General features: G+C 40.7%; 1 protein-coding gene across 1 annotated transcript in view; it reads left to right on the plus strand.

Annotated features, from left to right (window-relative positions):
- Positions 1–24614, plus strand: part of Jarid2 (Jumonji, AT rich interactive domain 2) — a 336896-nt gene that overhangs the window by 282991 nt on the left and 29291 nt on the right. Inside the window, exons 17-19 of the mRNA XM_068388399.1 lie at positions 4316–4430; positions 15021–15129; positions 20426–20599. Of these exons, the coding sequence (XP_068244500.1) occupies positions 4316–4430; positions 15021–15129; positions 20426–20599 (398 nt within the window). The remainder of the gene's footprint in view (positions 1–4315; positions 4431–15020; positions 15130–20425; positions 20600–24614) is intronic.

The following is a 24614-nucleotide window of genomic DNA, read 5'->3' on the forward strand; positions in this document are numbered from 1 at the left end:
CAATTTTCCTAAACTATCTTTGAACATCTCATATGCTCTTAGCTTTTCCTACTTTGGTTTATTTGATTTGCATGTTGTATAAGATGTTTCATAATTCTGAACATCCTTTGCTTTCAGATATTCCAAGACTATATAGTTTACTACATACAATAGTACAAAGTATGCAGGTAATTCTTAGTCTTGTCATGTTTCATAAGGCTTTATACAGCACAGTATCTAGAATTTTTATTCTGGCTGTCACTAAACTATGGTGTCAGGATGCCTGAAAACTTTAAATCAATCAATCAATCAATCACTAAACTATGGAATAGGCCAATCAAACAAATAGTGAAATTTGTAGAACTGGTAAAATTCAAACTTGGTGCAAAAACTTTTCTGTTGAGCGTGTTAACATGAGGTTTGTAGTGAAACTATTAATGTTACTAATATTATCATCTTCATTATTACTAGTTATGCTACAACCCAAGTTGGAAAAGCAAGATACTATAAGCCCAAGGGCTCCAACAGAGAAAAATAGGCCAGTGAGGAAAGTAAAGAAGGAAATAAACTGCAAGAGAAGCAATGAAAAATTAAGATATTTTAAGAACAGTAACAACATTAAAATAGATTTTCAATATATAATTATAAAATTTTCAAAAAACAAGAGTAAGAGAAATACGTAAGAAAATTGTGCCTAAGTGTACCCTCAAGCAAGAGAACTAGAGAACAATGTTTTGATTTGGGAGTGTCCTAGAAGAGCTGCATACAATAGCTAAAGAGTCTCTTCTACCCTTACCAAGAAGAAAGTGGCCTCTGAACAATTGCAGTGCAATAGTTAACCCCTAGAACGAAGAAGAATCATTTTGTAATTTGATTGTTGCCAGTTATATATGATGACAGAGGAGAATCTGGAAATAATAGGCCAGACTATTATGTGTATGTGTAGGCAAAAGAAAAATTAGTTGTAAACAGAGAAAGGGGTCCAATGTAGTGTTGTCTGGCCAGTCAAAGGATTCAATACTCTGCAGCCAATCTACTACCTGTTCTTTCTCACTCTTTTCATATATTCTTTTCTTTTTCATGCTTTCATGTATTGTATCCTGGTCAACTCTTCAATGACTTTGTCTCCAAATCTCATAATCATATTGCTAGTTATTATGGAAGGTTCTATAGCTGTGTAATTTTTTATTTAATTAATCTACATTTTCTCCTCTTTTAGTTTTAGTTTTTATCATGTCAACCCCCTCTCCTGTATTATAATCCTGTGAGACATCAAAGAGGTGGAGCTGGAGAGAGAGTGACTACTCCCCGCACTCTAGTTTTGGGGTGTTTGAATGTGCGTGGATGTAGTACGATAGAGTAAAAGATGTGAGATTGGAAGTATGTTTAGGAATAGAAGGATAGATATATTGGCTTTGTGTGAGACAAAGATAAAAGGGAAAGGTGAAGTGATGTTTGGTGAAATGTCTCGTAGTGTGTCTGGGATTGAAAGGGGAAGAGCAAGAGGTGTGGCTTTATTGCTGAGTGAATGGATGACAGGTAAAGTAGTAGAATGGAAGGAGATATCTAGGTTAATGTGGGTAAGGGTTAGGTTGGTTAGGAAATGTTGGGCTTTTGTCAGTGCGTATGGGCCAGGTTGTGAGAAAAGTGAAGAAGAGCAGAATGAGTTCTGGAATGAATTAACTAGGTGTGTAGAAGGAATTATGTAGTTGTCATGGGTGATTTAAATGATAGAGTGGGCGCTGGAGAGGTAGAAGGTGTTATTGGGAAGTATGGCGTACCAGGTGAAAATGAGAGTGGCGAGAGACTGGTAGATGTGTGTGTTGAGCAAGAGATGGTACCAAGTTGTAGCTTTTTCAAAAAGAAAGATAAAAACAAGTATACATGGGTAAGAGTGGCAAATGGAAGAGTGGTAGAAAGGGCGTTAATGGATTATGTGTTGATAACTAAAAGATAACTAAAAGAATGTTTGGAAGATTGAAAGACGTGCACGTATTTAGGGGTATGGCTAACGGTATGTCTGATAATTTTTTGGTGGAAGGAAAATTAGTTGTAGCAAAAGAGTGGGGGAATAGAGTAGGTGGATGTAAAAGGGAACTAGTGAAGGTTGAAGGTTAGAGAGAAAAATGTGGAAGTAAAGCGCATGGTAAGTGAGGCAAAGAGGGCAGCTGACCTGAGGTGGGGTCAGGGATTGGGTCATTCATATGAAGAGAATAAGAAGAAGTTTTGGAAAGAAGTGAAGAGAGTAAGGAAGGCTGGTTCAAGAATTGAAGAGACAGTGAAAGATGGAAATGGAAGGTTGTTAAAAGGAGAGGAGGCAAGGAAAAGGTGGGCAGATTTTTTGAAAGTTTACTGAATGTTGAGGATAATAGGGAGGCAGATATAATTGCTGTTGCAGGTGTTGAGGTGATGGGAGATGAGAATGAGAGAGAGATTACAAGAGAAGAAGTGAGGAGAGCACTATATGAAACGAAAGTAGGAAAAGCATCTGGTATGGATAGTGTGAGAGCTGAGATGTTGAAGGAAGGGGGTTTGGCTGTACTTGAATGGTTGGTGATATTGTTTAATATGTGTTTTGTGTAGTCAATGGTATCAGTAGATTGGGTTTGTGCGTGTATTGTACCACTATACAAGGGTAAGGGAGATGTGCATGAGTGTTGTAATTCCAGGGGTATTGGTTTGTTGAGTGTAGTTGGAAAAGTGTATGGTAGAGTAATGATTAATATAATTAAAGATAAAACAGAGAATGCAATCTTAGAAGTACAGGGTGGTTTTAGAAGAGGTAGGGGTTGTATGAATCAGATTTTTACAGTTAGGCAGATATGCGAGAAATATTTAGCAAAAGGTAAGGATGTGTATGTTGCCTTTATGGATCTGGAGAAAGCATATTATAAGAGTTGATAGGGAAGCAATGTGGAATGTGATGAGGTTATATGGAGTTGGTGGAAAGTTGTTGCAAGCAGTGAAAAGTTTCTACAAAGGTAGTAAAGCATGTGTTAAGATAGGAAATGAAGTGAGCGATTGGTTTTCGGTGAGAGTGGGACTGAGACAGGGATGTGTGATGTCACCGTGGTTGTTTAACTTGTATGTTGATGGAGTGGTGAGAGAGGTGAATGCTCGAGTGCTTGATCGAGGATTGAAACTGGTAGACGAGAATGACCATGAATGGGAAGTAAATCAGTTATTGCTTGCGGATAACACTGTACTGGTTGCAGACGCGAAAGAGAAGCTTGGCCGATTAGTGGCAGAATTTGGAAGGGTGTGAGAGAAGGAAGTTGAGAGTTAATGTGGGTAAGAGTAAGGTTATGAGATGTACGAGAAGGGAAGATGGTGCGAGGTTGAATGGAGAGTTACTTGAGGAGGTGGATCAGTTTAAGTACTTTGGGTCTGTTGTTGCAGCAAATGGTGGAGTGGAAGCAGATTTACATCAAAGAGTGAATTAAGGATGCAAAGTATTGGGAGCAGTTAACGGAGTACAGTAGTAAAAAATAGAGGGTTGGGCATGAATGTAAAGAGAGTTCTGTATGAGGAAGTAATTGTACCAACTGTGATGTATGGATCGGAGTTGTGGGGAATGAAAGTGATTGAGTGACAGAAATTGAATGTGTTTGAGATGAAGTGACAAAGGAGTATGGCTGGTGTATCTCGAGTAGATTGGGTTAGGAACGAAGTAGTGAGGGTGAGAACGGGTGTAAGAGTGGATATGAATGTGTTGAGGTGGTTTGGCCATGTTGAGAGAATGGAAAATGACTGTCAGCTAAAGAAGGTGATGAATGCCAGAGTTGATGGGAGAAGTACAAAAGGAAGGCCAAGGTTTGGGTGGATGGATGGAGTGAAGGAAGCTCTGGGTGATAGGAGGATAGATGGGAGAGAGGCAAGAGAGCGTGCTAGAAATAGGAATGAATGGCGAGCGATTGTGACGCAGTTCCGGTAGGCCCTGCTGCTTCCTCCGGTGCCTTAGATGACTGCGGAGGTAACAGCAGTAGGGGATTCAGCATTATGAAGCTTCATCTGTGGTGGATAATGTGGGAGGTTGGGCTGTGGCACCCTAGCAGTACCAGCCAAACTCGGTTTAGTCCCTTGTCAGGCTGGGAGGAACATAAAGAGGAGACGTCCCCCTTTTTGTGTCATTTGTTTGATGTCGGCTACCCCCCAAAATTGGGGGAAGTGCCTTGGTATATGTATGTATGTGTATCATTATCATCATAATAGCCCCATGAGTATCAGAATAAGTTAAGATTATAGTGCAGGATTTTGCCATTCCAGTTTCTTGTTAGTCAGAAAATATTGTGTTTTAGGTTTCTTTTAGTAACTATGTCTTTTTTGTGTATTTTAGGTGTAACTGCCCCAACTTTACACGTGGGAATGCTGTTTTCTACGGTTTGTTGGTACCGTGATCCACACGGTTTACCCTGGATTGAGTACCTACATACAGGAGCATCCAAAATCTGGTAAGTTGTAGTATTTTAAGATATTCTTTCTCTTTATGTACATCCTTACAATGGTGTATGGTGTACAACACTAATTTTTCCACTGAACATTGGCTTTGAAAGAAAAATTTTCAAGTAACTGTGTTTATTGTTAAGGGTTATACAGTCTGCCCTACTCGTCAGTGGATTCACTTATACACGGTTTATTATTTGGTACCAATTTAGAAAATTTTACATGGAAATACTATACTTTACACTGCAAAAAACAAAAACTTGCAAGAATATTGGAAAAAAACAAACATACTCAAATACACATGGAATATTATCCATTCTCCATGAGCTGAAGGAAAGTTTACTCCCCCCACCCTGAGACTCATGGTTTTAAAATTAGGGGAAAATCATGTTTTAGATTTCCCAATTAAAAGTTTTTCTAAAAAAATGAACAATTTTAGCTTAAAAGATAGAGTTGTCATATAATCACATATTTTGTAAAGTTAGAGTTTTAGCATTTTTTCATTTAGAATTACATACTATTTTAAAGAAAAGATACATTTCAAACATTCCTCTTTATTTTAAATAGAGAGAGAAAGAGAGGATAAACTTATACATCAGGCCTGAGTTTTGTTGTACTGTACAGATGTTAGTTTGGGCTGTCGAGCTCGTGCATGGGAATTTAGATTTTAAAGACGTATTTATATTTTTTTCTACATCTATTACAAATATGAAAAAAGAATCATTAGTAGAATTGAACATATCCTATAATATTATTACTATTACTACTACTATCCAGCTACAACCCTAAGTAGAAAAACAGGCTGCTAGAAGCCTAAGGGCTCCAAAGGGTGAGCAGCCCAGTGCAGAAATGAAATATTATAGAGGGATAGAGAAAAGACAAATAGAAATAATGAAAAAAAAAATAAAATGCTTTGAGATTAGTAACATTAAATTGGATCAGTCATATGTATTTTATGAATTGAGTTATGTCAACCTGTTCAACAAAAAAGTATTTGCAACAGATTTTAACTTCTGAAGTTCCACGGATACAATTAGCAGATTTAGGAAGATCATTCCACAATATGGCATCTTAAAAATCTTTCTTTTAATGAAAGTAGTTATTTTTTTCCATTAAATAAGAAATTTATCAGCACATAAGAAATTTTATATAAATTTCAAAATAATTTTGCAGCTTGAAATAACACTTTATCTAAAAGAAAGTTAAATTCTTATCGCTGAATTACATATATTTTATTTCTATGAACTTCCCCTTTTGTTCTCTCTTCAGAAGCTTGTTTTAATTGACCTTTATCCATAAAATTTTTAAAATCTTTAAATTTCCCACTGTCTTTCCATTCAATAAACACACACCCTTAGTAAAGGGAGGGAAATTCTAGTGGTAAGTGGTAAATGACATGCCAGTCGGGCAATGCAGTTGAACCTTGCAGTAATGGACTAGTAGGGGAGAAGGGCTGTCCTGTACTACCTATAGTCTGTTGTCACCACAGAAGGTTTTCTGAAACATGAAATAAAACAAAATTATACCAATTTCTATAGGCTACAGGCCTACTATATGTGCATTGTATTTGGGTAACACCTAATTGAGCAGTTGAGATCGTTATACTTACGTTTAATCCATAACTGGAATACAAACCACGCTATGTATTACTGGTATTACCTTCGGCGTAGCTGAAATGACGAACCATTAAAATTTAGCGAAGGTTAACTACCCGCACCGCTAGTTAGCTTGCTACCGCTCACACTCACACACTTGTGATTTAGCTCACTTTACTTTTGACGGAGTGAACAGACGTTGCCGCTCTTCATCCTCTGCCTTTATTGGACTGTCATTAATCTGTTTTTGCTTTTTCTTTGTTCTAGTGTGTGTTTGTGTGTTGACTTCTGCAAGCATGCACACCTGGCCTGGACTCACCGGCCGGCCCTGCGGAACTTTTATGTCAGCGGTGGAGACCAACCCCCACACCCTTTGTCCCTGCCTGCAGGGGTCAACAGTGTCATTGTAACAACAAGTGTAGTGAGTGTAGGTAGTGGTCTGCCTCCAAGTGGGAGAGGTTTGGGTGACGGCGGAAGAAGGAGTCTAAGCAGGATATTTCTCCTTCGAAGGCTCCTTCGAAAGGGGAAAAACCCAAGGCCTCTTCTTCCGTCTCCCGACCCTCCTCCAAAGCTCCTAGTCGTTCGGTCTCTTCCGAGAGACCGTCGAGTAGTAATGTAGACCAATTTAATATCTGCCAACCCCGGTCCTCGAGAGATGTTGTTGCTTCCCCTAGCGAAGCGGCCCCACCTCTCTCCCCAGGTGAGGCCTTGTCAATAACTTTCCTGTTTCAGGTTTGGTCTTCCTTGGGGCTCCTGGGTCCGCCCTCCAAGAACTCACTGCTGCAAATCATCCACTGGAGTGCTAGTGTGCAGCAGTCATCGTCGCCGTCGGAGGTAGATCCTCTGGCCCTTGTCGACGTTGTAGTGTCAGAGGTGTCACCTGCAATTTCGACCGACTCCCCTGCTCCTCCAGACTGTCCAGCTGTTGCTGCCGACTTAGTTTACCCCGTTCCTGATCATCCTTCAAGGGGGAAACTAAGTCCGTCTGTCTCTCCTGCGAGTGTTTCTAGTTCACTCATACAGACTCCTCATCGGAGGACTGCTGCGGCTCACGGTCACCTTGCTGATCCAACGACCCCTAGAGGGCCTCTTTGCTGTAAAGCTCGCCCTCCGCTTCGCCTTAGAGGTCTCCCTTCACCATCGGTGAAAAGGCACCTTTTCGGCTCTTTTGCTTCGTCGTCACAGTCGTCACCCGCAGAGGAGTCTCCGTTGCAGTCGTCTTTTGGCCCTCGACCTTCGACCGTGCATGGACCTACTTCCATCGACGCTGCTACTAGTCCTCCGACATCGGTCCTGGACTTATCTGCATATCGTTCGTGATCTCCATCGGTGGATGTTCACCCTTCCAAAGGGCACATCCCGGTTCCTGATCTACCTGCCAGCCGACCTGCCGACCTTCCATCGCCGTTCCTGTTCCCGGTAAAGCCTCTTGAGCCCCTACCGAAGTGCACAGCTGCACGCGATCGCCCTTCAGCTCGCCAATCTCCTGCAGTGCACCAGCGCTCACCAGCAGCCCATCAGCACCAGCCTGCTCGTCAGCGCTCTACAACGCTTTGGCACGCTCCTTCACCTGCTCAGCGCCTACCAGCGCGCCAATGATCTCTGGCGCCACCGAGCCCACCAAAACTGCGCACATACGCGCAACTTTGGTCTCCTGCTCACTAACCTAGACGGCAGCTGCAAGCTAGCTGCTCCTATGCGCCAGCGCTCTCCCACACGCCAGCGGTCCCCTACGCGCTAGTGCTCTCCTGTGCACAAGCGCTCTTCTGCATACCAGCACTCTTCTGCGCACAAGTGCTCTTCGCGCGCCAGCACTCTCCTGCGCACCAACACTCTCCTGTGCGACAGCGCTCTCCCGCGCGCCAGCGCTCTCCTACACGCCATCACTCCCTTGCTCGCATGCGCCATCACACTCGCCCGCGCGTACATGCCATATCTCTCCTGCGCGCCAGATCTCGCCTGCACGCTCGCCCACGCACCAGCACTCTCCCGCACGCTCGCCATCTCTCTCTTACGCGCCAGCGCTCTCCTAAGCGTCAGCGCTCTCCTGCTCGCCAGATCTTTCCCCCAACCGCACGCACCAGTTCATGCGCACCCCACACTTGCCCCATGCGCATGCCAACACTCGCCACTCGTTCGCGCGCGCAAGCCAGCTCTCGCCCACGCGCCAGCTCTCACCCGCGCGCGCGGGTCAGCGCCCACCAGCACATGCACAGGAACTGCACTCGGTCAGGTCACCATCGCCTCACTCCCCTCCCTGCAAACGCCTTTCAACGTGCCCATCGGGAAAAGGGGATGAGGCTTCTGCAGAGGGGTTCAGGATCCCAAAACTGCCTTCTTCTAAGGCAGACCCACCTATAACGGAAACTCCTATCGGTCAGTCAGCAGCCATGGTTCAGTTCCTTAGTCAGAGTTGTAGCACAGGCCTTCAGTGCTCATCGGAGCAGCCTGTAGCTCTTGACTCTCGGCACAGAACCATGGCTTCTTCCACCCCCCTGAAGAGGAAAAGAGGAGTCACTGACGTGGTCACTTCCTCGATGGTAAAACTGACTCCGGTCAGGCCATCAAGGCTAGTCCCTCCTGTATCATCCCTGGGATACTCTTCCACCTCACCATTGCCAAGGGAGTCTTGTGAGGAAAGGACCTCCTCCATTCCACCCTCAGAGGAAGCCTCCCCTCACGCAGAGAGTTCCCTACCTTCATCGAAGATCAGGAAGGACACGACATCTAGGCTTTCGATGTTGGAGTCCTACCTCCTTCCTCGGAAGGAGCCCAAAGACTCCAAGACCTTGCCAAAGTCCTCCACTAGGACTACCAAGACGTAGACAGCCAGCCACTTGAGGGATGTCCACGACCCACCCCGGGAAGAGCTCTCGTGGTTGGAAGTGTTTAACGATGAGTTTCCAGATTCTTTTGTGCCAGTTGCTCCTCGTTCGCCACTCTCAGAATTCACGCTTGGGAAGGTGTCGAAGAAGTCTCTTTTCACCAAAATGGTTCTGTCAAGGTCATCAAAAAGAGCTCTTAGGATGATGGGAGACTGGATGGAGTCCAAAAAGGACCAAGGTAAAGCAGCCTTCGTGTTTCCTCCAACTAGACTAGCATCTAGATCTAGTATCTGGTACGAGATGGGAGAAGTTCTCGGCTTAGGAGTTCCTGCCTCTGCCCAGGGAGATTTCTCAAGTCTAGTAGACGCTCCTCGTCGATCAGCCATGAGGAAGACCAAGATTCTTTGGTCTACTTCGGAGTTAGACCATCTTCTCTAAGGCGTTTTTAGAGCCTTCGAGGTTTTCAATTTTCTCGATTGGACTCTTAAGAGCCTTGGGCAAGAAGGTTTCTGCCCTTAAAGAAGGTGACACTACAAGTCTAATCCACATCATGTCCTATATGGATAAGGCGTTACGAGACGGATCGAATGAGTTGGCTGCGCTGTTCGCAGCAGGGATTCTTAAGAAAAGAGCTCAGATGTGTTCGTTTCTGTCTCTTGGGGTTACTCCCTTTCAGAAATCGGAATTGTTATATGCTCCTCTGTCTTCCTCTCTTTTTCCACAAGAACTAATTAGAGAGATTTCATCCGCATTGACTCAAAAGCCACCCAAGATCTGGTCTCAAAGACGGCAAGAAAGGTCCTACCAGCCTCCTTTTCTAGCCGCAAGCCAAAGGAAGACGCACCTTTCCCTAAGTTTTATCAGCCCTATCGAGGGAAGACTTCCAGCAGGGGTAGCTCTAGGCCCGATGGAAGGAGAGCAAAGAGGAGAGGATTCAGAACAGGGCGAAGCAGAGTCTGACTGCTTTTGCCTTCAGGCAGTAGCAGCCAGACTACACAACTTCTGGCAAGCGTGGGATATGGGGGGGCAGACCTTTGGTCAGTACAACTTCTGAAGGAGGGTTACAAAATCCCTTTTATAGGGAAACCTCCTTTGGTTTTAGCTCCATTAGATCTCTCTTCCAGATACAGAGAGGAGTCAAAGAGGCAAGCTTTACAACTCCAAGTGTCTCTCTTGTTGGAGAAGGGGGCCATAGAGAGGATGCAGGATTTACAGTCACCAGGGTTTTACAACCGCCTGTTCCTGGTACCCAAGAACTCTGGGGGATGGCGTCCAGTCCTGGATGTAAGTGTACTCAACACATTTGTTCTAAAGACAAAGTTTTCTATGGAAACTTCAAAGTCAGTTCTTGCAGCAGTAAGAAAGGGCGACTGGATGGTCTCATTAGACCTCCAGGATGCTTACTTTCACATCCCCATTCATCCGAGCTTCAAGCATTATCTGAGGCTCGTCTTCAAGGGGGAAGTGTTTTAGTTTTCAGCCCTGTGTTTCGGCCTCAGCACCGCCCCTCAAATATTTACGAAACTTATGCTCAATGTAGCAAGGATACTCCACTCAAGAGGCATCAGAGCCTCCCTGTATCTAGACGATTGTCTTCTCAGAGCTCAGTCTTACGATCACTGCCTGAAGGATCTTCAGATAACTTTGAAACTAACAGAAGAATTGGGTCTTCTTGTCAACAAGGACAAGTCTCTCCTGACACCATCACAAAAGATACTTTATTTGGGGATGGTGATTCTGAGTCGGGTTTTTCGGGCTTTTCCGTCTCCCTTAAGGACGGAACAAGCCATCTTGAAACTGCAATCTTTTCTAAAGAAGCAGAAGTGTTCTGTGAGGAAATGGATGAGCCTGTTGGGAACCCTCTCCTCGTTGGAACAGTTTGTCTCTTTAGGAAGGCTGAACCTTCGTCCTCTCTAATTCCACCTCAATCATCATTGGAACAAGAAGGATTTTGAGGCAATGTGCATTCCAGTTACGGAATCTATAAGAAGTTGCCTTCAGTGGTGGAATGATCCGGACAAGTTTCAAGAAGGTTACCCCTTAGAATAGAAGAACCCAGACCTTGTGTTGTGTTCCGACGCCTCGAACTCGGGGTGGGGAGCAAAATGGGCAAGTTGGAAGTTTCGGGGTTGTGGACAGAAGTTCAGAAGAACTTCCACATCAGTCAAAAGGAATTGTTAGCAGTCCTGTTGGCCCTCAGAAGCTTCGAAGGGTCAGTTTTGAACAAAGTGGTGCAGGTCAATGCCGACAACACCACAGCATTGGCTTACATTGCCAAGCAAGGCGCAACCCACTCAATATCCCTTTACGAGACTGCGAGGAATCTCCTCATCTGGACAAAGGAAAGGAATGTAGATCTGATTACAAGGTTCATTCATGGGGAGAAGAACGTGATGGCAGACAGCCTCAGCAGGAGAGGTCAAGTTCTGTCCTCAGAGTGGACACACAGATTCTGCAAGAATCTGTGGTGACTTTGGGGTCGCCCGTGCATAGACCTTTTCGCGACCTCGAAGACAAAGAGGCTAGAGACTTATTGCTCCCCAGTGCCAGATCCCGAAGCAGTTCACACAGACGCTTTCCTGCTAGATTGGTCCAATCTGGACGTGTACGTTTTTCCACCGTTCAAGAGCCTCTACGAGGTGTTACAAAAGTTTGTGGCAAGCGAAGTGACCAGAATGACTCTAGTGGCCCCCTTTTGGCCCTCAAGGGAATGGTTCACAGAGGTACTGGAATGGATGGTGGACACTCCAAGAAGCCTTCCATTAAGAGTAGGTTTACGCAAACAACCCTACTTGGAAAGGTACCATCAAAGTCTCCAAAATCTTCAGCTAACTGCCTTCAGACTATCAAAAAACTCACAAGAGCTAGAGGTTTTTCGAAGGAGGCAGCTACAGCTATTGCAAGAGCAAGAAGAACTTCGACCATCAGGGTTTATCAATTCAAGTGGGAGGTTTTTAGTGAATGGTGCAGAGTCAACTCTGTTTCCTCATCCAGTACCTCTGTAACTCAGATTGCTGACTTCCTGTTATACCTGTGAAGGAAGCGAAATTTTTCATCATCTACCATCAAGGGATACAGGAGTATGTTAGCAACTGTATTCAGGCACAGAAACTTGGACCTTTCGAATAATAAAGATCTACAGGAACTTCTTAAATCTTTTGATACATCAAAATAACGTCACCAGGATTCTCCAGCTTGGAATCTGGATATAGTCCTGAAGTTCCTTATGAGTGACAGGTTTTAGCCCTTGCACTTTACTTCCCTTAAGGACCTCACGTTGAAGACTCTCTTCTTGGTTAGTCTAGCAACAGCCAAGAGAGTTAGTGAAATCCATGCGTTTAGTAAAACGTTGGTTTTCGAGATAACCTAGCTATCTGCTCATTGCAGTTAGGCTTTCTCGCCAAGAATGAACGCCCTTCTCAACCTTGGCTTAGGCTTTTGAGATTCCGAATCTTTCGGATGTGGTTGGCGAAGAGTTGGAGAGAGTCCTTTGCCCAGTAAGAGCCCTGAAGTTCTACCTGGACAGAACAAAAGACTTGCGAGGCAAGTCGGAACCTCTATGGTGCTCGGTCAAGAAGCCCTCATTGCAGATGTCAAAGAATGCCCTTTCATTCTTCATCAGACTTTTGATAAGAGAGGCTCATGCACATTGCAGTGAAACAGACCTTAGACTTTTAAAGATCAAGACACACGAAGTTAGAGCTGTAGCAACTACAGTGGCCTTCAAAAAGAATAGATCGTTGCAGAGCATCATAGACACAAGCTTTTGGAGGAGAAAATCTGTGTTCGCTTCACACTATTTGAAAAATGTCCAGACTCTTCATGAGGACTGCTACACTCTGGGACCACTCGTAGCTGCGAGTGCAGTAGTGGGGGAAGGATCCACTGCTACATTCCCATAATCCTAATACCTTTTTCGTCTCTTGAAACTTTTAATTTGTTTTTATGGTTGTTTCGTGGAGATTGCGACAGTCTTCCGCAATCATTGATTTGGTCAGGTGGTCAATTTTGTTCCTTGAGAGCGCCCGGAACTGGGTATTAGAGGAGGCTCTGTCACATAGAGGTATGTACACCGATTTGACAGCATCTAGAGGTCTTCAGCTCCCTGGGAGGATCGCTGAATCTCATAAGGAAAGCGGACATATGAGGCAGAGAATTATTGAAGTCAGCTTCCTTATCAGGTACGAACCCTTTAGCTTGTTTTTATTAACTCTGAAGCAGAATTCCAACTATATTGGCCGTCTCTAACCCTCCTCCAAAGGTGTTAATCAGCTATATATATATAACTACCAGGTAAGTCTTATGTTTGAAAATTATATTTTCGTTATAAAATAAATTTTTGAACATGCCTACCCGGTAGTTATATATAATTAAATTCCCACCCTCCTCCCCTCTAGAGACTAGAGGCATAGAAGATCTAAGGAATCATGGAATGGTTCCAGGTACCTCACTGGAGGGCACGCAGGTGGTACACCTGGCTATCCAATCGGCAATTGGCGCAAGTTTTAAATTTTCTTCCGTGACGTCAAGGACGTAAGCTATATATATAACTACCGGGTAAGTATGTTCAAAAATTTATTTTATAATGAAAATATCATATTAACAACTGGGAATCTTGCTTGTTTTGTATTACAATAAAATAGCTAAAAAATATAGGTGTATGAAAAACTGGTAGGTTATTTATTGACGTGTATCATCAATGAATCTTGTTTGTATTACAATAAATTTGCTAAAATGCTAGTTTAAAAAACCAGGTAGGCTCTTTATTGTATGTACGGTGCTGTATTGTTCAGTAAAATGTCTATGGTTAAAAATATGAGTGGGAAAGAAAGCGTGTTGTTTACTGTACGCCTGATGAAAATGTACTTATCTATAGTAAGGGTAACATTAATAAAGTATATACAGTATGTACTGCAAATTACTGTATATATAGTATATTTACAGCATAGTACTGTACATATTGTGTTATGGTAGTTTGTTAATTGGTGTTCATGAGCCACATTCTATATATTTTTTTCTGAAAAATGTCTTAAAACTATTCATAAATGTATCTAAATTTTTTATGATGATATTTTAGTACTGTTTATATATCAAAAATAGGCAATTACAAGCATTTTGAATGGCATTTTAAGTATTCATGGTTTTGCTCTATTGGGGGGGGGGCAGTTTGGCCCCTAACCCCTGCGAATCCAGGAAGGATGACTGTATACAGTATATATGGATGTATTCATGTTCAAAATTTGATAAGTGAAATGAAAAAGAAGCCATAATTGAAAGTGTTTGTTACTTGAAGACAAAGGCAAAAATAACTCTGTTGACAGTGCAGCTTGGCCAGGCAATTCAGCCTTTTGTTCTTAGCCATCCATTGATATCAATGCTTGATGAATTCAATTATTTTTTCAATGTTTGCTTTTGTTATACTTCTATAAGCTTTTGAGAAGATTTTCTTGCATATAGTTTTTAGCATTTACTCATTGCCAAGAGAATTTCTAAGAAATAAAGACTTGCTATATTTTAAAAATTTGTCATTCTCTTTTGTGTAATTTAGAATTTCTCTCTCTTATATTTCTATATATATTCAAACTATGCTTTTTGATTGACATCAAATTATTACTACTAAAAGAAGCCTACAATATGATGATAAGATAAATGGCGAGTGTAAATTGTAAAGGAAATTAATGAAAAAGGAATTTAACATTGAACAATGCACTAATCGATGTACTGTAGTCACATTACTCTTATTTGGTAGTTTAACAAAATCATTTAGCTGAAATATCCAACTCTAAGGGCTGGAACCAAAATTAGTTCCTTTTATTTTATTTTCCTTTTCTTGTTTGCCTATTTCTATACTGTAAATGTATCAGAATATATAATCTAAATTTTAGGAATTATGTAGAATTTTATTGTTTTATTTTTCTTATAGGACTATTATTCTAATTAAATCAGTAATTTGTAAGATTTTTGATAGATTCAAGATTTTGTTATAAAACAACCTTTCATCAGTATAAAGCTTGGTCACAAAATTCAGATTGTACAGGTAATGTTTCTTTCTTGAACTTTGCCAAAATCTTTTAACATATCAGATTCACAAACACAGAATAAAGGAAAGACGTTTGTCCACATTCATATTCATAGAAAGTATCAGTTATGATACTAATGGGAATAACTTATTTCTTAGGTATGGTGTTGCGGCCAATCAGGAGGATAAGCTGTCTGCAGCTCTCAAGAAAATTGTTCCTGACTTTGTTAAAGATTCTGCTATATGGCTCCCTTCAGATACTGCCATGGTTAGTAGTTTATTTTGATATGCATTATTTTTTTTCTTAAAATGCAAGGTTAAGAAGTTCTTAGACAATTCTGTATGTTGTTTTGTTGACAGGCATTCCTTTTTTCAAAGTAATGTCCATTACTGTACATTGTGTTCAGTAGTCCAAATAATGAACACAATGGCCAGAAAAAATATTATACATTACATTTAATTAACAAGTTATTATTACCTTTGAGGTATTTATATATTTTTTATCTTATTTTATGATTAGTGATTTGATTGTTGAATGTATTACACAGTTGTATGTTTGATCTTTATCCTGTAAGTTTCAAGATTATTTTTTTCCATATGAAATCCTTGTTTTAATGTAGTTTTTATCTATCTGTTTTGCAATTCTTCTAGAGATAGCTTATTTACTTCTTTTGGCGATTGGGTACCACGAGATAAGACCTAAAGAAATTTTGCATGCATCTCTCATGTCCTAACCAGTAAAACAGATGAAATATTCATATTTTTCCTGATTTTTTTTTCTATTTATCAGTATTTCTTTTTCAATGTAACCTACTAATGATAAATTGCCTGCATATGCTTTGAGGCCGTAATTTTTCAATATAGGACTTGATCATAAGATGCCTGAATATTCATGAATGCAAGGCAGATTAGAGCATGCTATTCTGGAAGGAATGAATCCATATCCCCATAGGCATCCCTGCCCCTTGATAGGGCCAGTGGGGCAATCATGTTACTGTATTAGTATTATTATTATTATTATTACTGACATTGCTAGCCAAGCTACAACCCTAGTTGACAAAGTACAATGCTATAAGCCCAAGGGCTCCAACAGGGAAAAAAGTCCAGTGACAAATGTTGAAGTAAATAAACTACATGAGAAGTAATAAATAATTAATAAGAATTATTTTAAAATTTGTAACAACATTAATATGATTTGCCATATTTGAAATAAACTATGATGAGAGACTTATGTCAGCCTGTTCAACATAAAAAATATTCTCTAAGTTTGAACTTCTCAAGTTTTGGCAATTCAACTGCATTATTAGGAAGATCATTTTAAAATATGGTCATATATGGAATAAAACTTCTTGAATACTGTATAGTATAGTGCCTTATGATGGAGATGGCATGACTGTTAGAATGAGCTGCATACCTAGTATTTTGTGCAAGATGGCACTGTCTGGGAAGATCTTGATGCAAAGGATGGTCAATGTTACAAAAAATCTTGTTATATGTATAAAGGACTAACCAAATGACAGTACCAGACTATACTAGATCAGGAAAAAAGTAATTTAATAGGTCGCAACAAATGAAGATGTGATAAGATATGATTCAGCAGCTGAAGACCGGACAGGAAAACAGTACTCGAAACAAGGCAGAATGAAAAATTTATAGCCTTTCAAAATAGATTGACCACCTAAAATCTTAAATTTTCTCATTAAGCCATTTTTTTTTATTCAATTGATGAAGAGACTTACAGAATGTATTTCTCTAAAGTGAATTTGTTATCTATAATCACACATAAAATTTAAAAAAGAGTTATATAGAGTTAAAGGAACATTATCATTGCTGAGATCTCTATGTTGAGGAGCCACTGACTTTGACCTACTTGCAATCATACTTTGAGTTATGTTAGGGTTCACCTTTATGCCCCATAATTTGCACCATGCTTTGATTTTAGCTAGATCTCTATTAAGCAATTCAGCAATGCCAGATTTACATGCAAGAGATGGAGTTGATGCAAAGAGAGTAGCATCATCTGCATATGCAACAAGTTTGTTTTCTAGGCAAACCGAGTCATGAAAAGTAATAAGCCAAGAACATTACCCTGAGGAACACCAGATATCACATTCCTATACTCACTATGTTGCCCATCAACAACTCCTCTTTGCGATCTATTGCTCAAAAAATTAAATAATGATGCTGAGAAAAGACCTACTGATTCCCAACTGTTTGGGTTTGAAAACAAAGGCCTCATGATTAACATTGTCAAAGGTAGCACTAAAATCAGGGCCAATCATATTATTATTATTACTAACCAAGCTGCAGCCATAGTTGGAAAAGCAAGGTGCTATAAGCCCAAGGGCTCCAACAAGGAAAAATACCCCATTGAAGAAAGGAAATAAATAAAATACAGTCATAAGAAGTAATGAACACTTAAAATGAAATATTTTAAGAATGGTGATAAATTGAAACATCATAATATATAAACTAAAGAAACTTATTAAGCATAAGCCTGTTCAACATAAAAAAAACATTTGCTTCCAGCTTTAACTTTTGAAGTTCTACCATTTCAACTGCCAAATTAGGAAGATCATTCCACAACTTGGCCACAGCTGGAATAAAACTTCTAAAATAATGTGTAATATTAAGCCTAATGATGAAGAAGGCATGACTATTAGAATTAACTGCATACCTAGTATTACGAACAGGATGATACTGTCCATGAAGATCTGAATGTAAAGAATAGTGAGAATTTTGAAAAATCTTATGTAACATGCATAACAAACTAATTGAGCGACGATGCCAGAGATTAATATTTAGATCAGGAACAGAATGTAAGTTCATTCCCAACAAATTGATGAGAATCACCAGCTGAAGACAAGACAGGAGAACAATACTTGAAACAAGGTAGAATGAAAGAATTAAAATACTTCAGAATAGATTAATCACTGAAAAAATCTTGAAAGTCATTCTCAGTGAGCCCATTTTTTTCAGAATTGAAGAAGACACAGACCTAATATGTTTCTCAAAAGTAAGCTTGCTGTCGAGGGTCACACCTAAAATTTTAAAAGTCATAAAAGAGTTAAAGAAACATTAGCAATGCTAAGATCCAGATGTTAAGGAGCAACTGTCCTTAACCTGCTTACAATCATACTTTGAATTTTGTTATGATTCAATTTCATGCCCCATGATTTACACCATGCACTAATTTTAGCTAGATCTCTATTAAGGGATTCATCATGCCCAGATCTATATTCAGGAGACAGAATTGATGCAAAGAGAGTAGCATCATCTGCATATGCAACAAGCTTGTTTTATAGGCCAAACCACATGTCTTGTGTATATTGTATGAAAAGTAATGGCCCAAGAACGCTACCCTGATGAACACCAGGTATCGCATTCCTATACTCACTATGGAGCCCATCAACAAGAACTCTGTGATCTATTACTTAAAAATTCAGTAATGATGCTGAGAAAAGACCCACCCACTCCCAACTGTTTGAGTTTGAAAAGAAGGGCCTCATGATTAACACGGTCAAAGGCAGCACTAAAATCAAGGCCAATCATACAAACTTCCTGACCACAATCAAGGGATTTCTGTACAGCATTGGAGATTGTAAGAAGGGCATCACATGCTCCAAGGCCTTAACGAAAGCCAAATTGCAAACTAAGAAACAGATGACTATCTTTAGCAAATATATTTAGAAGTTTATGTAAATTGGGTGGTAATCAGTTGGACTCTAGTCACCACAAACACATTTACATATTGGAGTAACATTACCAATTCTTAAACAAGTGCTAAAAGCTCCTCTTTTTGCTACCTTGCACAAAATAACATATAACTTTAGAGCTAATAAATCTGCTGTCTTTATAAAAAAAAAAACAAGGTAAAAATACGATTTGGGTCTACACCTCCTTTTAAGTATCAAGGTCCAACAAGAGAGCTTTGATTTTAAGGAATCAAAATGCTAAACTAGTTAGTTTAGTCTCAGTAAAACAAGATTGAGAAAGATTAAGTTTCTCAGTACTCTGCTTACTGTCAAATACATCAACCAAAAGGGTTGCCTTTTCCTTTGGACAGTGAGTGACCGAGCCATCTGGTTTAAGCAAAGGAGGAACTGTTACATCTACGCCAAAGCATGCAGATTTAAGGGTAGCCCGCCATTTAAGTTTCTGGGCTGTACCAAAAAGGGTTTCTTATATGGTTAAATTGTATTCATTTGCAGTTGAAGCATAGGCTCTCTGAGTAAAAGTTTTAAGTTGAGTATTGTTGTTCTAAGTCAAATTTGTTCTGTTATCCTTCCTTAGGCTATTTTTCCCTGTTGGAGCTCTTAAACTTATAGCATCTTGCTTTTCCAACTAGGGTTGTAGCTTAGCTAGTAATAATAATGATAATAATAATAATGATAATAATACGAAAGCCACTCCAGAACGATTTAATTTCGTGCTGTAAGGCATTACTGTTCGTGGATCTACCATAAGTCTGGAGGGAAGATGTGAGGCTGAAGTTGAGAATAGGATAAAAGCAGCCTGGGAGAAGTGGAGGGAAGTAGCAGGAGTGTTATTTGATGAGAAAATGCCAATTAAGCTAAAAAACAAAATCTATTGCACAGTAATAAGACAAGTGTTAATATATAGATCAGAGACGTGGGCTCTTGACATAAAGAGGAAGCAAACATCGAGAGAACCAAGATGAGAATGCTTAGGTGGAGTATGTAAGTATCACTGCTTGAAAGATTGAAAAATTATGAGATAAAAAGAATGACAGGTATAGTACAGATTAAAGAGGTGGATCAAGCATCTGATTCTCCCGACATTTAATACTTCATTCAGTCACCGAGTCTAGATATGAGGATCTAATTTTAAATATGTTTTTTATTTCTATCCTCCGTACTACAATACTGTGATAGAAACCACAGGAAAACAATGTAGAGTAGGACATTGGGTTACCTATTGTGTTAATATACTGCACCTAAGCAGTTGTCTGTGTTTATGAGGTGATCCACTCAAGGGCACCACGTATTCGCTGATTCTCAATCTACACGGGTGTGTATGTTACCTAACCCCCTGCGAATAAGGAGGGATGGGGGTTTTGTTGCCTTTGTCGTCTCGCAGGCTTTCAAACTGTGGCCAATGAAATTAGCTCCAAATGCTGTTATTATATCAAAAATAAATTTAAGCTTAGCGTATATTTCAAAATTATGGATGAATTGTCGACTTGTAGATAAGGTCTTAGGATGCCTTATGTACACTATGCGAAGATATTATTTAAAGCTGATGAGTAATATTGCTCCTGTACAAAGTATTCAGTTATTTTTTTATTTAATATTGATGAATTACACTTTTTTCTGTCTTTGTTCATGAATCAGATCTAAATGACACTATGAATCATAATGTAAAACGTCACTGATAGTACTTCAAGTACTGTTTTAGGTTTCAGAACATACTTTCACCTATTTTGCATCATGTATGGTTATGGAAGACAGGAATTACTGTCTCCAGTATAGGTTATATACTGGTTGATTATCATCTAGCCAGTTCAAAGAAATTTCAGGTTTCTAACTTTTAATATATTTTAGGTTCCTCCTACGGAGCTGGTCCGGGAAGGCGTTCGTGTTTGCCGTGTTGTTCAAGATCCTGGGCAGTTTGTTGTTGTTTTTCCAGGTGCATTTACTTCTAGTGTTTGTAAAGGATATCTGATCTCAGAAAGTGCATTCTTTGCAAGACCACAGTATTTTGATCGTGCAGTTGCTGTAAGTGTTTTATGTATTTATATATTTTGAGTGATAGTCTTGGAATTTATTTGTTTAAATAGTAATCAATTAAAAATTTTTAGCTTGTCATCTTGGTATTTTACATTTATACTCTATATCAGTTAGAGTTATAGGTGTTTAACATTAATACCTTCTATCACTAAGAAATACCAAATACTTTACTGTATATATTAAAACTTGACTTTACCCAGTCTCCACCTCATAAAAGAAGATTTAGTTTCCAACATACTTGAGAGTCCATACTTCATTTTGCCGACAAAGAAGCTTTTCTTCATTTTCTTAAGAATTGGTATCATTAAAAGTGTGAAAGCAAATGTCTGATACCTGTTCTGTAATTTAGTTTTGCAAGAAACCAATAAAGAAATAGTCTTGTTAAATTGGGAACAGATGACCAATGCCTGTTAGGATGGGCTGACTATAATATTAGATATTAATCACCAATATTTTATGTTTCTAATGATTTTCTGGGAGATAGAATTAGATGCTCTTAGGGGTATTGAAGTCTTGCTTCAGCATTAAATTTTATGCAGGACACTTCAAGTCCTAGTCATGATCACATAGTGAAACATTTTCTGATATTTTTAAGGTTCAGCTACAATTACAGCAATTTGTTCCCGTACTTACAAACCTTCCTTTATTTATGTGGATTATCTTTCAGTGTGGTTGGAAGGTAGGCATTAGACTTTATTTGCGAGGTGGCAACCCTGCCCAACCGCTTGAGCGGGTAGGCAGGGGGTTACCCAGCCGCCTCTATACATACTCTCGCAGCAGTGAGAGACGTCACTTTTTCTTTTGGCTCGGTAGAGATCGGATGTGTCCTCTCTCTCCCTGACTGTCACTGGACTTCTTGATTTTGCTTTCTCTTTTCAGGTGTGCATGTTATCTCTACCATCGTGTGCGGTACATTCATGTCTTCATTGGAGACTGACCCTCACTCTCTTGTGTGCTTCGTGCAAAGGGCATCTCTGGGATTAAGGTTTGCCCTGCGCAGAGTGTAGGGAGTGGCCTGCCTCCTAATGGGAGAAATTTGGGCGGCGCAGGAAGAAGGCAAAGCGCGATCTTTTTCCCTCATGGGCGAGGTAAGTGCGTTCTTCTTCACGCACCCCCAAATCTCTCTTTAAAGCTCCTTCTCGCTCACGCTCTTCCGAGGGACGATTAAGTAGGAGCGCAGACTGACTAACTCCTTGGCAACCTCGGGGTACCGGTGGGGTTGTTGCTTCCCCTAGAGGAGCAACTTCTCTAGCCGCTAGCGAGCCATTCTCCCTTTCAGATTTGTTGCAGGTGTGGTCGTCCTTAAGGATTTCAGGACCCCTTTCGAAGGAGAAGTTGCTGCGCCTTCTTCAGTGTTCTGCCAGGAAGGAACCTTCTCTGGAGCCATCGACATCTCACGCTCTGGAACTGTGCGAGGTCCATCTTTCGCCTTCTGGCCCTTCCACGCATGGACGAGGTGATCGCTCGCGTTCGCCTCTCCAACAGCCCCCTGCTGACAACGAACCCTCTCTCCATCCTGTGACCTCGTCGTCCCGTAATCTTCAACCCTTTGTTTCTCCCCACAGGAATCCGCAGGTTACAGATGTAAATCTTCCAGGGACCAGCGTTCCTACCACCAGCAGCACTAAAGGACGAGCATCGCCATCAACCTACCCTTCTGGACACTCCTCCTCAAAAGATCTAACGGCTCGTAGGTTATCACGATCCAAGCGCGCTTCTTTTAGAAGGGGCTCACGCTCTAGAGCCTCGCGCTCACGAGACTGCAGGTTTCAACGCTCTCTTCGGAGCCGTTCCTCTTCACGAGGACAAGTCTCAAGATTGCATTCTACACGATCACGAGCAAAGTCTAGATCTAGGTTCAAATGCTCGCATTCTAGATCTCTGCGATCGAGATCGCGAGAACGGTGTTGCGCTCACGAGAATGACGCTCCCATTCATGAGGGCGGCGTTCACGCTCGTGAGAGTACCGTTGATGAGAATGGCATTCACGTTCGTAAGATAGGCATTCGCAACATTCACGCCGTTCTCAAACGAGAGCTAGACGCTCCCGTTTACGAACATCTTGTCCACGATCACGAACCGTGCGTTCGCAATCAAGGTCTAGACATTGCACATCAAGAAGTAGAGGTAGGTTCAAGCGCAGTCCATCAATGCGTATCCCCTCAACCAGACCTTCTTCCAAACGACCTTGGTCCGGATCTGATGATGAAAATGACCATTCCTCAAACATGTGTCCAGCTAAACCTCCAGTGCCTCTCACCGCCTGGGTTGTCTTAGCAAAGTGTTCGCCTACACGACGCTTGGAACACGTTCCGCCGTGACACGTTCTCCAACAAGAGTAGTCCCTACTCTGAGGCCTCCTCTGGCAACTTCGTCGGACATAGTCACTTCTCTGAGGCAGCAGGAAGGCGTTAGACCTTCCTCTTTCTGTGGGGCTAGGATCCTAGTGCTCTTGTTGCAAGCACTTCTGCTCGTGAATCGAGTCCATTGACACGTGAAACGCGCAATTTTGCGTGTGAATCTCGTGATTTCACGAGCAAATCGGTGATTTCCGCAAGCAATTCATGAACATATGTGTCGGAACTGTGAGCAAGTGCGGTACCAACACCTTTGCCTCGACCCTCAGCTTCTTCCACCTCCAGCGGAAGACCGACACCCTTTCCCAGGGTTTCAAGGAGCCTCCTAATAGGTTCGTTAACGTACCTATTAGTCCGGACCTTTCTTCGCGTCCAAAGGAACATGTTCCTATGCCTCTGAGGTTACCACCTTCATCAACTGGAGCTCCTTTTACAGTTTAAACGTTTAAAGGCCGCTCATGAATGGCAGATTCAAGGGACAGTGACATTGCCCTATCAAGTAGGACAATGTCCTAGAGCCTGACCATAGTGAACCCTCATTTATCGCTGTAGATAGGTTCCAGACCCGGCCGTGATAGGTGAAAATCCGCGAAGTAGTGACATCATATTTACCTATTTATTTAACATGTATATTCGGACTTTTAAAACCTTCCCTTGTACGTAGTACTGTTAACAAACTACCCTTTAATGTACAGAACACTTAATGCATGTACTACAGCACCCTAAACTAATACAGGCACAAATATTAAAGGCGATTTTATATCATGCGTTTCCTAAACACCTAAAAAGCACGATAAAAAATGGCAACCAATGTTTTGTTTACGTTCATCTCTGATCATAATGAAGAAACAAACTCATTTAGTGTACACATATATGTATAGGTTAGTTTTTGCATCGATTATATTGATTATACAGTATGTTGATTTTGTTATTACCAATGTTTTACTTAATTTTTCTTAGGACTTCCAAATGAAATGTTTTTCTTTATGACGCCGCCTGAAACGACGGCGTCATAAAGTACTGTACGCTCAGTAAACAACCACGCTCAGAACAAACAAGGCATTTAACGCGCATGATGAAAGTGATAAATAATGATACAGTATTTACAGTAAAAGTACGTATTTACAAAATATGTTACCTTACAAATATAATTTACCGTATCTATATAAAATCATACAGTACTGTACAGTACATATTGTACGTAGCAAAGCAGGAAAACAATTTACGAGAGAGAGAGAGAGAGAGAGAGAGAGAGAGAGATTGTTTTACGTACGTACTGTAAATGTAAATTTTAAACAAAAAAAATCAATTTACGAGAGAGAGAGAGATTGTTTTACGTACGTAAATGTAAATTTTAAACAAAAAAAATATGATAGGTTACAACATGTAGATTTTTAAAACCTTCCCTTTAACTTAATGCATACAGTACTAAACTATAAAACAGGCACAAATATTGAAATGTTAGAATATTGAAGTAAAAAATAAAGATTGTTACTGTACTCACCACGAAAGAAGTTCAAGAAAAACTTGAATGATGATGGCGATGAATTTGCTGCACAGTAGAAATGATGATGATGAAGCTGTTGATGTCTTCTACTGTGCAGCCAATGATAGTATTTTACGTCTCTTCAGACGGAGGTGTCTTT

The sequence above is a fragment of the Palaemon carinicauda genome, chromosome 15 (assembly GCF_036898095.1).
Source record: "Palaemon carinicauda isolate YSFRI2023 chromosome 15, ASM3689809v2, whole genome shotgun sequence".
NCBI lineage: Eukaryota > Metazoa > Arthropoda > Malacostraca > Decapoda > Palaemonidae > Palaemon > Palaemon carinicauda.